General features: G+C 29.8%; 1 protein-coding gene across 13 annotated transcripts in view; it reads left to right on the top strand.

The window, feature by feature from the left end:
* LOC145285878 (bromodomain-containing protein 2-like) overlaps positions 1 to 16,077 on the top strand; it is a 96,083-nt gene that overhangs the window by 57,959 nt on the left and 22,047 nt on the right. For all 13 annotated transcript variants that reach the window (XM_080134340.1, XM_080134339.1, XM_080134337.1 and 10 more), the window contains one exon: positions 180 to 471. In XM_080134340.1, coding sequence (XP_079990466.1) covers positions 180 to 471 — 292 coding nt within the window. The remainder of the gene's footprint in view (positions 1 to 179; positions 472 to 16,077) is intronic.

The following is a 16,077-nucleotide window of genomic DNA, read 5'->3' as shown; positions in this document are numbered from 1 at the left end:
TTAAAATTGTCTTGCATTTCTGTTTGAAAAATCTAAAAATAATGAATGATAGTGAAACCTTGTTAACTGGGCATTTCAAGTTTGAGTTTACATGATCTCACTATGAAGCTGTGTGGATATATTTTAAAAAAAGAAAAAGAAAAAAAGTGACTGCAACTCTGTTTGTATTCTCTCCACAGTTAAGTCCAGCAATGTCGCCATCTGTAAAGATAACTATTGGAGGGAATGTTCAATCACAGATGCCAGATAATAAGGGATATCAAATGCAACGTAATGCAACTGGTGGTGGTGGTGCGGCTGCTGGTAGCGGTGGTGGTGTGACTGCGAATGCCCCCACTCAGTTGGCCCAAGCTACTGATCATCATGCTCATTACCAACAGCAGCTGGCTTCTTCGGCAGGACCATCTCCTGCCAGTCTTCCAACATCAGTGATTCAACACAAGCCACCCAATACGTCACCAGCTGTAGCAGGTATGTTTTATTGTTTCTTTTATACTCTGTGTGTCTACCTATGTAAGATGTACTTATGTTTAATCAATTTCTATTTGTTAGTCTACAAATATAGTATATGTGTTGGTGCTAGTGGGTAGAGTGCTATTTTTATTTTTTAACTGTTAAAAAATCTCAATGTGATATTGACAAAAGTGAAAATTAGTTAATAGAAAATGTTTCATTGTTTTTCGTTCTTTTTCATTCATTTTGATTTTATATAAATACTATGGGAGAGGGTGCTTTAAGCTATTTTAATATTTGTTAGATTACAATGCTTTCAGTGTATTTTTATTAATTTCATGTCAATAACTTGCTAGAAACTATATATTGAATTCCAGATTTTTAAAAAAAATTTACAAAATAAGAAAATTAATTTTTATATAGAGCATATACAATATCTTTTTTCTTTTTTTTAAATATAAAACAAATACATTATTTTTAAAGAATGAGTAGAATATTAAAGTAATTTATCAAAAAAAATTTTATAAGATTTTATACAAATTTCTTCAAATTTTCAATTTTTGAAAATGTAGAACTACATTATTAATGTAGTTGCTTTTCTGATATATTTTCCAAGAACATTATTCTTTCTTGGAATGTTCAAAATTGAAAAGTATTTTGACTATTCACATATTTTTGTTAGCAAATTTCACACAAAAAAAAACATGTTTTTAATAAATTGACTATATACAAAATTGCAAAATAAATGAGAAAAAAATATGTAGTTGGCTTTAGCAAATGAAAATAAAATCCTGGCAAACAAGACATTAAAATCTAAGGATATTGTAACTTAGACAATCACAGTTTTTTTGCTTACAGAAGACTCGCGTTACATTGTTAATATTCAAGTAAACTCAATAGCAAAAAGACTGAATGTAAAAGATATTCGTCAATAAACTTCATAACATGGTTATCAACAAGAGTTGAGCAATATAACAAAAATATAAAGTTGGTAAAAAAACAAAACAATTAGAAGAATAAAATATTAAAATGTATTAAGGTTAGTTCTTTAAAATAAATATACTAGACTAATCTATTTACGAAAATGTACTGCATGCTAAAAGGATATTTTTTAAATTGATAAATTTGATTAAATAGTAAACTTAAAGGAAATTGAATAAAATTAATTCAGATTTGTGAAAATAAACTTTAAAAGCAATTTAGAATATTGTATTCATATTTTATTGAAAATGATAGACATGTAATTTATGTAAAATTAAATAACAAAAAAAAAACTACACACGAATTGTTTGAATTTTTATTTTAATTGGTAGAATAAGTAATAATATTTTTATATGTAATTGTTGATAAATTAAGTTGATTTCTGTTTGTAAAATCAAAACTTCAGATTATTTTATTATTGAAGAATATAGAGGGGACAAATGACAACTAGTAAAAATCAACAAAACTATTTGTATTACTTTTAAAAAATGTAGCAGCCTTGGTTTTCTACTCTTTAACAAAATAAGAAAGTGGATAATGACTTGTTCTTGCGGATTTCATCTTTAATACGGATAATTTCTTACAAGTATTTTAAATAACCAACATATCAATTAGCCAGATAATTCACTCTGTTAAGTAGATATTTTGTGTAAATAATGTGAGACTTATATATAAAAAAAAAAAGTTTAAAAAGTAAAATTATCTGAAATTTGAGATCAAAAACAGATTTTGATTTAGTGGTAGTTTCGGTTACAGACACATAATCTCCATTGTACTCAGATGTATATAAAAAAAATTGTTTATTTTCAAGCTGAGCCTTATCCCAACCTCAGTGCTAACATTGCTTTACAAAAGTTTGTACGTAGAAATATTTTGAGTCTGGCTTTTACTTGTTTAAAGCATGAGAAACCTCATTGATTTTTTTTTTTTAATAATTTTTGTTAAATTTTTTCAGTAGTTATTAAAAGAAAAAAAAGAATGGACTTTGTTATACATTTACAATCTATAAAGTTCCAATTTTTTTATCCTTAAAATGAATTCCAATTTATCGTCAATTATAGTTAACAATCATCACAATCACACTTGCATGTAAATGCATTCATTTATTAATCAATGCTACAGCCTGCTTTATAGTTTATGAGATAAGACAGTTATATTAATTTGATTTTTTTTTTTTTTTTTTTTTTTTTTTTTTTTTTTTTTTATATTATTAGTTTGTTTTATGAATACTCAACAGTTAAAACAATATTCATGACTGAACGTGGAGATAGAACAAGAGTTCAAATGTTGTTGGAGTTTTTACTGTTCAAAATATATTCGACCAGCTGTACAATTATTTTCAAAAATAACTTTTTGGTTCATCAAGTATTGTTTATCCTACATAAGTACATAACAAAAATGAAAGGTGAGAAAATGTTCTCTCATAAATTTTATTCCCTTGTTGTGTTTGTGTGCGTGTGTGCAATGTAATCATGTATGATAATGAAACCTGGTTAGTAAGTTTGTGAATATCTGTTGCATGGGGGAAAAATAATGTTGGATTTGTCATGTGAGCCTGAAAGACAGATTTAGATTTGACTAGCCTGGGTGTTTGGAGGTGTGTGTTGAGAGAGAAAAAAAAAAAAAAGTGATAGTAAGCATGCAAACTCCAACCCATACCACGAAGGAGGAAAAGAATGTGACAAAAAAAAGTGACGTTTTTGCTGTTGCATCCATTGCCAAACCAGAAGTGACGAAGGTTTAAATTAAGGCTAGTCAATTGAAAAGAGAGGATAATTTTCAAAAATATTGGCGAAAAAAAGCACCCTTCCCCTCCCTGTAGAAAAGTGCCCAGTTGAGGGTGAAGGAATTAATGTTTTTAGCAAATTTTTAGATATTTGTCGACCAAAGGGTTGAGCTTCAGAATGATACCATTCTTGTGAAAATCCGTCACCTCTGTTAAGTTTTAGGCAGATATGCATACATTTAAACAGACAGGTGAGATTTTTTAGATCTGATGACCTCAGAGGAAGATTAAATTTTGATAGTATATTTGAGGTGTATGAAGAACACATTTTGTTGGCTTGGTTACATTAAAAGAATATATGAGAGTTCTTGGTTTAGATGTAGAACAGTGAAGGTGGCAGAGGAAGGCAAAGAAAAACATGGAAGCAAGTGATAAGGATGAATTTGAGCGAAAAGAGGGATAAATAAAGACCTAGCTGGAGATAAGTTAGTTTCAAAGTCAATTTCTGAAAGCTGTCCAACACATGTAAAACAAATTAAACCAATGGTGATTAGAGCAGTTCATTGTTACTGGATATGCGTCCTACATCTCTAACACTTGCACATCTAAAAAGGACACATCCATGAAACCTAGCAACATACCATAACTCACAAAAGATGATCCATTGCCTGGTTTTCTCTTGATAATGAAGTTTACTTTTCAAAAATAAGCCCATTTCTAATCTTTAATTTGCATCTTATTAATAATCAAAATGTATTTCTTGCCTATCCTGTTTCATTTTGATCATAATAATTTACTATTTCCATTGAAAACTTATTAGAGAACTTTACCTTTTTATTTTATTTAAAATAAAATCTTGTTTTACAACTGTCAGTAACATTTCAAGTTCTTTCATCCCAAATGATATCAAATGTCATTTCAGATGAAAGAACCTGACTTAGACAAATTATTACATAATAATTTAGTGCTTGTGAAATTTCTTTGATTGACAAAATTTTATGATGCTCAGTTTGTGTTTAAATGTATGTTGTCAGTTTAAAAGCAAAAACCATTTCGTTATAATTCTCCAAAAAATCTAATTTTTTAAATTAAAAATAAAGTGTAGTTAATATTTTTGCTTAAAATCCATTTAAGAAATCTGGAACAATGAAAGAGAGAGAAAACTTAAGATTTGCTGAAATTTTTCTGGAACTTCTTACATTAAAACTATCGGTATTATTTTAAATACTTGCAATCCAAATATAATTCAAATAGATTTATATTTATTTTATTGATGAAAAAGTCGGTATTGTTTCTTTTGCATAAATAAAACAAGTTCTGTTTTCTTAAACTTGTTAACATAATACTTCACTCAATAAGTTCCATATCTGACCTATAAATAGAATCACTAATAACAAATTCTACAATTTTTATAAAGTACCAAACTTCAAATGGCACATGTCGAAATTTGAGCCCATTCTGAATCTTAGTTTACAAATTACATTTAAGTGAAACTACTTTAAATGTTTTAATCGATGGCAGCCATGTTGGTTTTTAAGATCAACATACAATTATATCCAAAAAATGGCAGAAATATGAAAGTTCTATTTGCATTAATATAATTGATTCACTTTAACATTAGTACAAGAATATTTGACAAGTTCTCATTATTCTTTTTTAATATTTGTTTTGTTCCGGTATTTATTTTAATTTTTAAAAATATGAGCTATCTTCTCTTTGGAAGAATGTGTTCAATAAATTGTCAAAATTGTGCATACATTTTCCATGTACAAAAATGAATTTTTACTAAAATTTTATCTTGAAATAGTCTTAGATGAAGTGCTAATAGTATTTAAAAAATTTAATAAATTCAGCACAAGGACAATAAATGGAGGGGGGGGGGTAATCATGTTGGCCTATTACAGGCCTTAACTAGACACAATCACCAAAATTCCATATTTGCTTTATGACCAACTTATTTAAAATATCCCCAATGTTTTCAATGCTTTTATTTATAAAAAGGTACTTACAATTTGAAATATTCATTTGAACAATATATAAAAATACATAATGAACAAATTAGACACAAAGCCATTAAAAAATGTTGGGAATAATGGGTGTCATTTGTCATCTTTTGTCTCGAATACTTAAAATTGACTATCCCTCTCTTAACTATAGAAATATCTCAATCACCATAATACCACATTTACTCCAGGGGCCGTCCTACTTAGATAAACCCAAATTAGAAAAAGTTTTATTGAATTATTTAGAGTAATAACATTTCATTGGTGAGGGAATGGGGAATAAAACAAAAAGGTGAATTTCTAAATGGGAGTAGGATCTAAATGTGGGTGAAAAGAAAGGGGAGGTTGAAGTGGGTAGTGTCCTTCCAAGATGAGTGCACATTGGGGATAAAAACTAAAGATGAAAAGAAATAAGTGAGAATCTTGAAGGCTTCCTATTACAGGGAGGAGGGAGATCATTCACTCCACTATCTAAAAATCTAGAAGCTTAAAATCTTACCCAAAGGGCTGGGGTTTGACAGGACCTTGAACCATATACACCTTGCTTAGGCAGAGAACACATACTTGATTCCTCTTCTCACACACAAGCTCGCCACCCTTATCTACCATCTTTTAAACTCTGAGGAATGTAATCTTTTTCTATCACCTCTGATCTTGACCTTCAGCTGGTGCTTGAAGAACACGATCACATCCTGATCAGAAAAAGATTCAATTCCTTGGTCCACTCTCAGGTGCGATGTCCCTACCACCATCTGTACTACGATCAAGACTGTCACAAACGCTATCCGTCTGTTTATTCCATGGTGGGCCAACATTGTCAATAACGTAAGAAACTTTTAACAAGTGAGGATGCTCAGAATCTATATAAGCCATCACCTCGTTGACGTACCCTCAGTACGGTCGGAGTTCGAAACATTCAAAGAAAGCGTGCTTGGTCGTTTCATCTTCAATTGAACCACAGCAAGGACAATTGAATATCTACAATTCTGGCAATGTGTTGCATGGCATCGAGGGGCAATGTGTTCCAAATTGTTCACAAAGAAGAAAAATTATAATTAAAATTGCAAATATATAAATATAAATAAAATTGAATTATGGTGCAGGAAGACTCTTTCAAGTGTTTCTAAGTATAGACAACCTACTGTTTTCCAGTTTGTTTAGTGCCGCAAACAAGCAAGTAGATCTTTAGGTGGAGATAAAAAAGGAAGAGAGGAGTGAAGTGAGTTTATAATATCCTTCCAAAGTTAAATACAATTTGGAGAGATTAAAGGCAAAATAACTGAGGAATGTGGATTTTGGAGAATCTCTAGTATTGAATGTTCATTATAAAAAAAATTAAAAATGCTTCCTATGTACTCCAGATTGTTTTTAGCCGATGATGATGATACTTCTGGCAATCTTATGATATATTTATACACATGACTGAACCAGGAGTAATTCATTATAGTCCGACTACTTTCTAAACATAAAGAAAACAATTGGAAGAAAATCTTAAGATATTTTGCTTTCATCAGCTAGTCAACATAGTAACAGTTGATAAAAAGTAAGAAGACTACCACTGATGTTGAGGAAATCGGTTGCTTTATTGGAAAACTAGCAAGGATACCCTGTGCTTCGTGCAGAACTTTGCTGTACACTCGAGTACTCGCTTCACGGGCACTCTTGCAATATGCCAAATTTCATCAAGATTGGTTGTGGGGATGGGGGTGGAGGAGGGTGATCTAATTCAAATTCACAAAGTTTGTTGACAGCATGGTGGCGAACCACAACTTCATGTGCACTATACTTAGGTGGGGAAGTTTATGAAGAGCCGCACCAAATATGACCATGACCTTGAAAAATGGTATACACCATCCCTGGGTTTGAGACCATCATGATTGATCCAATGGTGTGGGCCATAGGAGTATGACATTGACCTTTACCTTGGAAAATGATGTGGACCATCTCTTGATTGGTCTTGGCTGTAGGAAAGTGTGTGTGTATATATGTATATGTGTGAATTTTCATAGGTGAACAAAACCAAGGATTCCCCCCCCCCCCTTGGCAACAGAATCTTGGCCATTTTTTTTTTTTTTTATGTCATTTTCCTGTTGACTCTGGTATGTTGCTAGATCTACCTTCCCAGGCTTTACCTTCTCTCTTTGAGAAGAGGTTACTTTATTGCTAATCACCTGGGGCGCCTCTACCAGCGAATGCCAGGCTTTTTTATTTTATTTTTTAGGCTAGAGTACTCTTCCTTTAGGGCCCTGACTCTTCAATCTTACTTTCTAACCTTTGTGTTACATCTTCTTGCTGTGGGAGTATGAGGTAAATAACCTTTCCATGGGTAAATTTATGTCATGATCATTTAGAATTTTCTTTGTGATCTCTAAACTCATTCCTGTTTTGATAGATAAGGTAAACAAGATCTTTTTAAGTAAATAAAATTTTATAAATTAAAAAAAAAAAATTGTTTCGTTCTTTTATTTTTTTGTTTCTGTTTTATTTCTTTATTATGTCATAACTTCCAGTTAGTTCAGATTCTTTCTTTAAAAATCTCATCTGAAAGCTGTTTTGTTTGTTTTATGGTATCTCCGCCTCAGTAGATCATTTATCGATGATTAATTTTAAAAAATTAAAAAAAAAAAAAAAAAATGGAATAATCATTCTGTCTGTTAGAAAGATCTGATTTTGTTGGCATTTTTTTTTTGAAAGATTTGGGGGAAGAATATGGAGTACCTTTCTTTTTTCTTTTTTTTTTTTTTCTTTTATCCATTTAATTCAAGAATTCAATTTTTGTTCAGATTGATTTGCTCAAAATGATCCTTCAGGTCACCCATAAAATGATTAAAGACTCGTATAAAGATTAAATTTTATGACCCTATGAATTTTCAGCACCCCGAACAAGAATCAAAAGGACACTTTTTTAGTTTTAGTAACACTTCATTTTTTTTTTTTTTTTTTTTTTTTTAAGCGTTTACTTTTAGTTGAGTTGATCAATAAACAGAATGCTATGCACTTTATAACTTTTAGATCCTAGATTTATATTAAAGAGAAAACTTTTACTAGTTAAATAAACATCGTTTTTAGTTTTAAAAACGTATATATAACAAAATGTGCTTGTAAATAAAACTGTATTTTTAAATTGTTAGTAGACACAGATGGATGATACGCAAAATTTTTTTTATTAAAAATATTTTTAAATTTTGTAAACTTTACAAAATAAAAACGTTTACAATTTTTTTTATTTATTTTCTTTATAGATATATTTATTATTTATAAATAAATATATCTATAAATAAATATATTTTATTTATAAATTTGCACTCACAGAGAGGCAAATAAATAGCAAAGTTCTTTTTTATATAAAATAAATTATAAAAATATGTAAACAAAATTTTTTTTTTTTTTTTTTTTTTTAAATAATTTTGTTTACATATTTTTATAATTTATTTTATATAAAAGAACTTTGCTATTTATTTGCCTCCCTGTGAGTACAAATTTAAAGTACTATTTAAAGAAAGGATTTTTATTTTTACAAAATTTTGCCCTCATGAGGGTTTTATTTTTATGTGTGTGTGTATATAGTAAGTTATAAAAATATATGGCAATTAAGTTACGCAGAATATTCCGCATTTCATTCATGTTAGAATTTGTCAGGTTTATGCATAACGCGGAATATTCTGTGTAACTTAATTGCCATATATATTTTTATAACTTACTACCTAGCTCTACCTATGTATTGAGCACTGTTGAAGTAAATACTTTAAATTATACTTTCGTATATTAATTTGTGATTAAATGAAGTAGTTATGTGTATATATATATATATAACTTGTTGCATTAATACATTACAGATGTATTTTTACTAAAGCCAGTTCAATATAGATACGATCAGGATATTCCCAGTGATGAGCAGTATAATTTATATAATGCATATTAATCATTTACATGACTGTTTTTATTTCTAAGCCATCCACACATATCAATGTGATAACAGTATAACAAACACCTTTAAAGAAGAACCACTGGTTAAAAAAAGTGTTGAACTCTTTGATCCATTTTTGATTTTCAGTTTTATCTGATTCAAAGTATATTTTTATCCTGCATATGTATACTCTATTGAAAATATAAATGTGACGTGCAAGAGACAGGAGAACTCATCAAATGCTTAACGATCAATGAAGTGTTGCTCATCGAAATAAAAGATCATGATTCAGTGCCAGTTGAGGTGAGAGTTCTGCGATTTGACCGAGCATGTAAATGGCAAACAAGTGAAGCAATATATAGTCAAACATTTATAATTTGTTGCAAAACATTTCACTTCTCAAAATATTATTTAAATGGAGAGTAGTAAGTGGACTTGCAGTTAATTTTTGACAGCCTCGTAACTCACTTTCTGCCTTAATTCCATGAGTGATGTTTATGACAAAGTGGGAAGAATTGCTGTTTTCTGAGTTGACTCTTTTGAGAGGTTTGCTATGTAGATTTTTCAATCCTCATAGTATTCATCATTGTCCAACTATCAATCTATCCATCTCATTAACCCTCATATAACCTAGTATAACTTGTATCATCCTCATCTGGCTTTTAGCTTTGATAAGTGATGAATCAGTTGTTAAAAATAAAGTGAATACAAGAGTATTCCAGTTGAGACACTCACCAGCTGATTTATTTGATAATTCTTGAAGTAAGTATTTATATTTTGTTACAAAAAAAATTTGATAAAAGCATGTCATGTGTTTGTATGACATAACTAGTGTTTGGAAAGATGCAATTCAAAGATTAAAAGAATCTCTCGATTGGCCACAAATTCTTTCAATATGTATACTTTGTACAATTTTGCAATGATAGTTGATGAAGACGAGAAAATAAAAAGATTAATGTATCTAGGCACATCTGATTTTACAGCTTGTCTCAATTTAACAGGATACGATGTTTTACTTACAGAGGGAAGCATTTAGCGCTTGCTATGGTCGTGTGTCACTAAACTGTTCAAATGATTTTTAGAAAATCTGCTGTTGGCATCATTCTTTTGAATCCTAATTCGTCATCTGCTCCACAAGAAATTATTTTGTCAATTATAACAGATATCTTCTAGTGTACTCACTAATATGTCGAATCTTCATTCTACTCGTCTGGTGAGATATTAACAATTGCTAATCTGGGTGTGATAATCGATGGAAGATTAAAAATGATGATTGCGTGATTCACAGAATATATTTTCCTTCTGCTGCGGAAGATTTGATGGTGCAAGCTGCTCTAGTAAATATAAAATCAGTGTAGCAATACAGAAATTGGTAAATGTTGAGATCAACCGTCTAAAATTTCCTTTAAAAAAAAAAAATTTGAATTAAATTAGTACAGGGTGTCCAAAAAGACACTAAAGAGTTTTGAACTTCGATTCTTTATTTTTGATATCTTTCTGTAATTTAAACACAATCTGTCTAAGACATTAGGAAATTAAAAAATAAAAAATACAGAATTCAGACAATCTTTATTTATGAAAAATAATGTCTTTTAATTAAATGTTGCCCATTTTCAGCTTTGCATATTTGTGCTTTTTCCAAAACTTTATTCATGGCAGATTGCAGAATCTCTGGATTGCGATTTAACTCTCTCATTTCGTTTCTGATGTTTTCCTTCAATTCTTGCAAGGTTTGGTGCTTGTTAACTATAGACTCTTTCTTTAAGATATCCCCACAAGAAAAAGTTGGGGCTAGTCAAGTCTCTTTTGGAAAGAGCACAAATATGCTAAGCTGAAAAAGGGCAACATTTAAAAGACGTTATTTTTCATAAAGATTATTTGAATTTTGCATTTAAAAAAAAAAAAATTCCCAATGTCTTAGTCAGATGGTGTTAAAATTACAGAAAGATATAAAAAATAATTAATCTATTAACGTGCAAAACCCTTCAGTGATTTTTTGTACACCTATATATAGGTCATAATTTTTATTTATTTATTTTAAGATTTTACCATTAAGAACATTTTGAAATTAAAATCAATTTGCAGAAGAAAAAAAAAACATTTAGATACTTTTTTTAATCTTGCGCGCTAAAAAAAAAAAAAATGGTGTCATTACTTCTTGTTTTAATAAGACTCCATTTTTTTTAAATCTCAATTATTTTAATGTATTTAGACATTTCAAATGTGTTTTTCTTTAGATTACATGCGTAGGTAATTGTACAGTTTAATCAAGACATTAAAAAATGAAAATACAAAAAAAAAGAAGAAAAAAAGTTATATTGTACGTATCCGTTTTGGACTGAAGATCTCTGAAAAAAAATTCACTTAATTTGATTGAGTAGTTTTTTTTTTGTTTTTTGTTTTTTTGATAGTTAAAAAACACGTTTTTTATGACAGCACGTTGAAGGTAGATATATTTGAATTTTAAAATTTTTGTTTGGATTTTTAGAATGCCACAGGGAGATAACTCAATTTAAAGCACCGATACTCCCTCCCTAACTTTAATACTAGTTTTTCTTCCTAAAAATCAAACCTTTTGCTTGGTATCATAACAAATTGTTTTTTCGCTGTAAAAAAAAATTTTTTTTAAAAAACAAAAAAAAAAACTACTTGATGAAATTAAGTGATTTTTTTTTTTTTTTTTTTTTCGGAGAACTTCATTCCATAACAGATACGTACAATATAAACTTTTTTTCAATATTTTCATTTTTTTAATATCTTGATTAAATTGTACAAGTACCCATGCATAATATCAAATAGATTTCCACTTGAAATGCTTCATTTAATTAAAAATACAACGTAAATCCTTTTTTATCCCATTCCGTTTATCTCAACATTTGCCTAGATATTTGTATATATGTGCATTATTGAATAATAAACATTGAGAAATATTTGCTAAATGAACTGTTGCTTATTATTTACCTGCAACAGTTTGAAATGTCAAACATCTTATCAATTTTAAAATATAACCCCTTGAGCTTGAAAAGTTAATAAAAAAAAAAAAAATTGTTTCACCAAACAAATATTCATACAGACTTAAAGAATTGACCAAGCCCTTATCTAAACAGAAATAAGTACATACTTGTTAGTGACTTTCCTAACATGCCACAAATATACAAGATATATTTTTATCCAATAGAGAAAACATTCACTGATGGTTTGTATTTATCTTAGTCACAAACTAAATCTATGTATGGACTATATGTTGCTGGAATGCTCTGTGGCTGAAAGATGAATGTTAGAGAACAGAGGAAGTTGCATTTCACAATTTACCAAAAATTTTGTGGTATGACACCTTTTATTATATCTTCAGCTTTATCCTTCACAAAACCCACACAAAAAAGTACACAAAGCCAAAACAGACATGCTTGAAAATGTTTTTACTGACAAGAAAAAATATAGTAAAGAAATGTTCATATCTTATTAAGCATCCTGTATGTATGAATTTCTCCCATGTTATATAAAAGAAACTTTGTGTGTGTGAGTTCGTTCCATATAGATTTGAAAACGACTGCGTTGATTTTTATGAAATTTCACACAATGGTATTTCATGTGCCTGGCAGAGTTCTTAGATAGGTATTGTATCAAAATATCTTCAATGAGTATTGATAATCGAAATAATCCGATGAAAGAAGGAAGAGGCTATTTTGACCGAAGTTAATACCTTACACAGCCTTACATTACAAATGTATTTGAGAAGTTTTATTACCACACAAGCCGAAAAGCCCAACATAAAACCAACAGTAAGTTCTTTAATATCACAGGGGCGCATTCAAAATGAATGTTTCTGTTTAGAGCACAGTCGAAACATGGTACTTGACTTTTGCATTTTAAACTTAAATTTAAACCATTATATATGAAATTAATTTTATAAAAACAGTAGATTCTCTACAGTGCAATGTAGACTATAATGTATTGTGAACTAAGTTACTGTGTGAAACCATGTGAAGTTTCCTCCTGATGCACTGTAATGGATCCTCAACGAGAGCAGACAATCGATTTGATTGAAAAGTAGGAATATGAAACATTCGTTCAATCCTGGACAATGTTGGGTCTCCGTGCTAGTTTATAATGAAAATTGAAACTAAAATATGATGCAATTTTTAAACAAATCATTTTCTATTTTTTCCAAATTTAACAGGAGCACCACTCCCACTCCCAGCACCAAATTAATACAAACAAAATGAAGAAAAAGGGAAGAAAAAAAAGTTTTGCTCTGAAGATATTTTTATATATCAAGTCATTGCATATTTAAAAAAAAAAAAAAAAAAAAAAAAAAATTCATTTTGAAATTGCATTATTTTTTCTTTCAATTTCTATTATAAACTAGCAGGGAGACCTGATACTGCTCAGGATCAAATAAGAATCAATGAATGTTTCACATTTCCAATACTTTTATTGTCATCAAAATCGATGAACTCATCAATTTTTTAATCAAATCAATTGATTGTCTGCTCTAATCAGGGATGCACCACCGTGAAGCTTCACATGCTTCCCCACAGTGACTTATTCCACAATATATTGTAGTTTACATTGCACTGTAGAGAATCTACTGTCAATTTTATAAAATTATTTTTATACTAGCAAAGATATTCACATTTCACATGGGATGTTGCTAGATGCTTGGATACTTGCTTTGTGGACATCCTTGCAGTAAGTGGATGTTGTAAAAGCAACTATTGCTTAAGGTTCACTTATTTATTGTGGACTATTATCCTCATCTTCCAGTTATTTCCACCTGATGAAGGCCAGAAGAATAGTTGGCCGAAACGTTGTGAAACAACAACTAATAAAGATGAGGATAATAGTCCGCAATAAATAAATTAATAAATAATGCATATTGCTTAAGGTATTTAAAAAAATTTTAACTACCTCCTGGAGTGAATGAAAGCCAACTATTGTGACGGTACGTCCCGGTTGAGAAATCTCAAAAGGGAATTAATCCCCGAAACTGTATTGTCTGAAATCAAAAATATAACGTGCCGGCCATTTAATTATTACAGCCAAATTGCACTTTATTGAGATTGTGAATAATATCACTGTCGTCGAACCCTACAAGATTCATGGTTGACGAAATACCAGGCAATGAAATGACTGAACAACATGGCCATATATCTATTATAGACATGTCATTTTATTGAACATTAAAATTCAATAAACAAAACTTAAGTAATAAAAAGAAATAATAATAAAAGAAAACATGCAGACAGTGTCCAACGGATGAAGAAGTAGGGAGACAAATGACAAAGAAAACTGTTTTTCTTTTTTCCTCTTCTTTTCCCTTTTTTTGTGTGTGTGTGTGTGTGTGTGTGTGTGTGTGTGCATGAAACAATGGTTAAGTCATATGATGCAAAGATAAAATAAGAAATAAGAGAAAAACAATTCCGTTCACTAAGTCGATATCTATGAGAGAAAGTGATAGGGTGAAATGTTATTGCAAGATACTTAGCTGTTAGGAAGTTAGATTTAAACCAATGATCAAATATCTGAGAAAAGTCAGTATTCGGCGAGGCATCTCATTCCAACATATCTGAGCTAAGGTGTATTCGTAGTTTTTGGTATATTTCCTTTTAGGCTCGACGGACAAGATTCGAATTGATTCACCATGCAAATTGCATTCGCTGGTGTTAATCACATCTTTTGTTTTGACATTCGTTTAGAGACGTGATCACTTCCACTTATTTTGCCCAACTTCCTCCACTTTTATTTTTGTTCCTATCCAGATTGCCACTTTTTGGGAGCTGGATTTTCCCCACATTAAAAAAATGACCTTGTATCTAACTATGCCCTCGTGGGGAGGTAAGTAAATAGGAATGTTATAGTTTTAGAAGATCTGATAATATTGATAGAATCCAATTTTTTCATTCTTAACTGTAAAAGGAAATTTAACTGTTTCATAATGAGAACAGATAATTTTTAGTTAATATTATAAGCTCCTTTGCTTGATGGTGCCGTTTTCAAAATGTCATATAGAGGGTTTGTTTTACAATTCAGAGATTCAAAAAACAAATATATAATAAATAAATGTTACCAAAGGCAAGATGAGTTACTCTTCTAACTTGGGTGAGTTTTTTTTTTACTTTTAAATGTTTATTCGGTTTGAAAGACAACTAGTGTCAAACGTTACACAAGTACAAGAAAAAATGGCCACATAGTATCTCTTATGTCTGTGAAGTCTCCACAATGAGGTAAAAATTAAAAATCATACAAAATACTGCTAGAAGCCCACCCAATATTTGTTACTGAGTGGGTTTCTATTAAGCTAATTATGTTGCATAAAATAAAAACACTAAAAACTTATCCAGCTAAGTAGAAGAGTAACATAGTTTGCCTTTGGTAACATTTATTTATTACACACTAGCATTTAACTCTGGTATTGCCCGAGTGTTTGGAGGTGTATGTTAAGCAAAAAAAAAAAGAAGAAAAAAGCGATCAATTTTTTTTAACTTTGACCCCTATTATGACCCCTTAAAATTTATTGTTTTGGGCTCAAATCAAGTTATTAAGTTAGATCCATGTCCAAGGAACCTATATCTAAAATTTCAAGTGTTTAGACCCAAAATTGTCGGAGGAGTTTGGTAGAGTTCTCAATGGTCAAATCGTACAACTTTGACCCCTTAACAGCCAAATTTCTGGCCGAAAACGAATTACAAAGATTTTCCCAAATCTCGATACCCTGTATATCAAATTTCGAGTCTGTAGACTTAAAATTGACAGTTATTGCCTAGGGAAATGCACACACACACACACACCTTTATATATATATATATATATATATATATATATATATATATATATATATATATATATATATATATATATATTTGTTTTTGACACTTTTTTGAATCTCTAACTCCCTATAAGAGAATAAGAAAATTTATATATTTTTATGGAATATTTTTATTTGCCCAACACAGATTTATTTAAAGTTAATATTTTAGAAAATGATTAATGAATTAAATAAACGC

This window comes from Euprymna scolopes, chromosome 10 (assembly GCF_053919585.1).
Source record: "Euprymna scolopes isolate OS-2025 chromosome 10, ASM5391958v1, whole genome shotgun sequence".
Classification (NCBI taxonomy): Eukaryota; Metazoa; Mollusca; class Cephalopoda; order Sepiida; family Sepiolidae; genus Euprymna; species Euprymna scolopes.
This window is presented reverse-complemented; position numbering and strand designations above follow the sequence as displayed.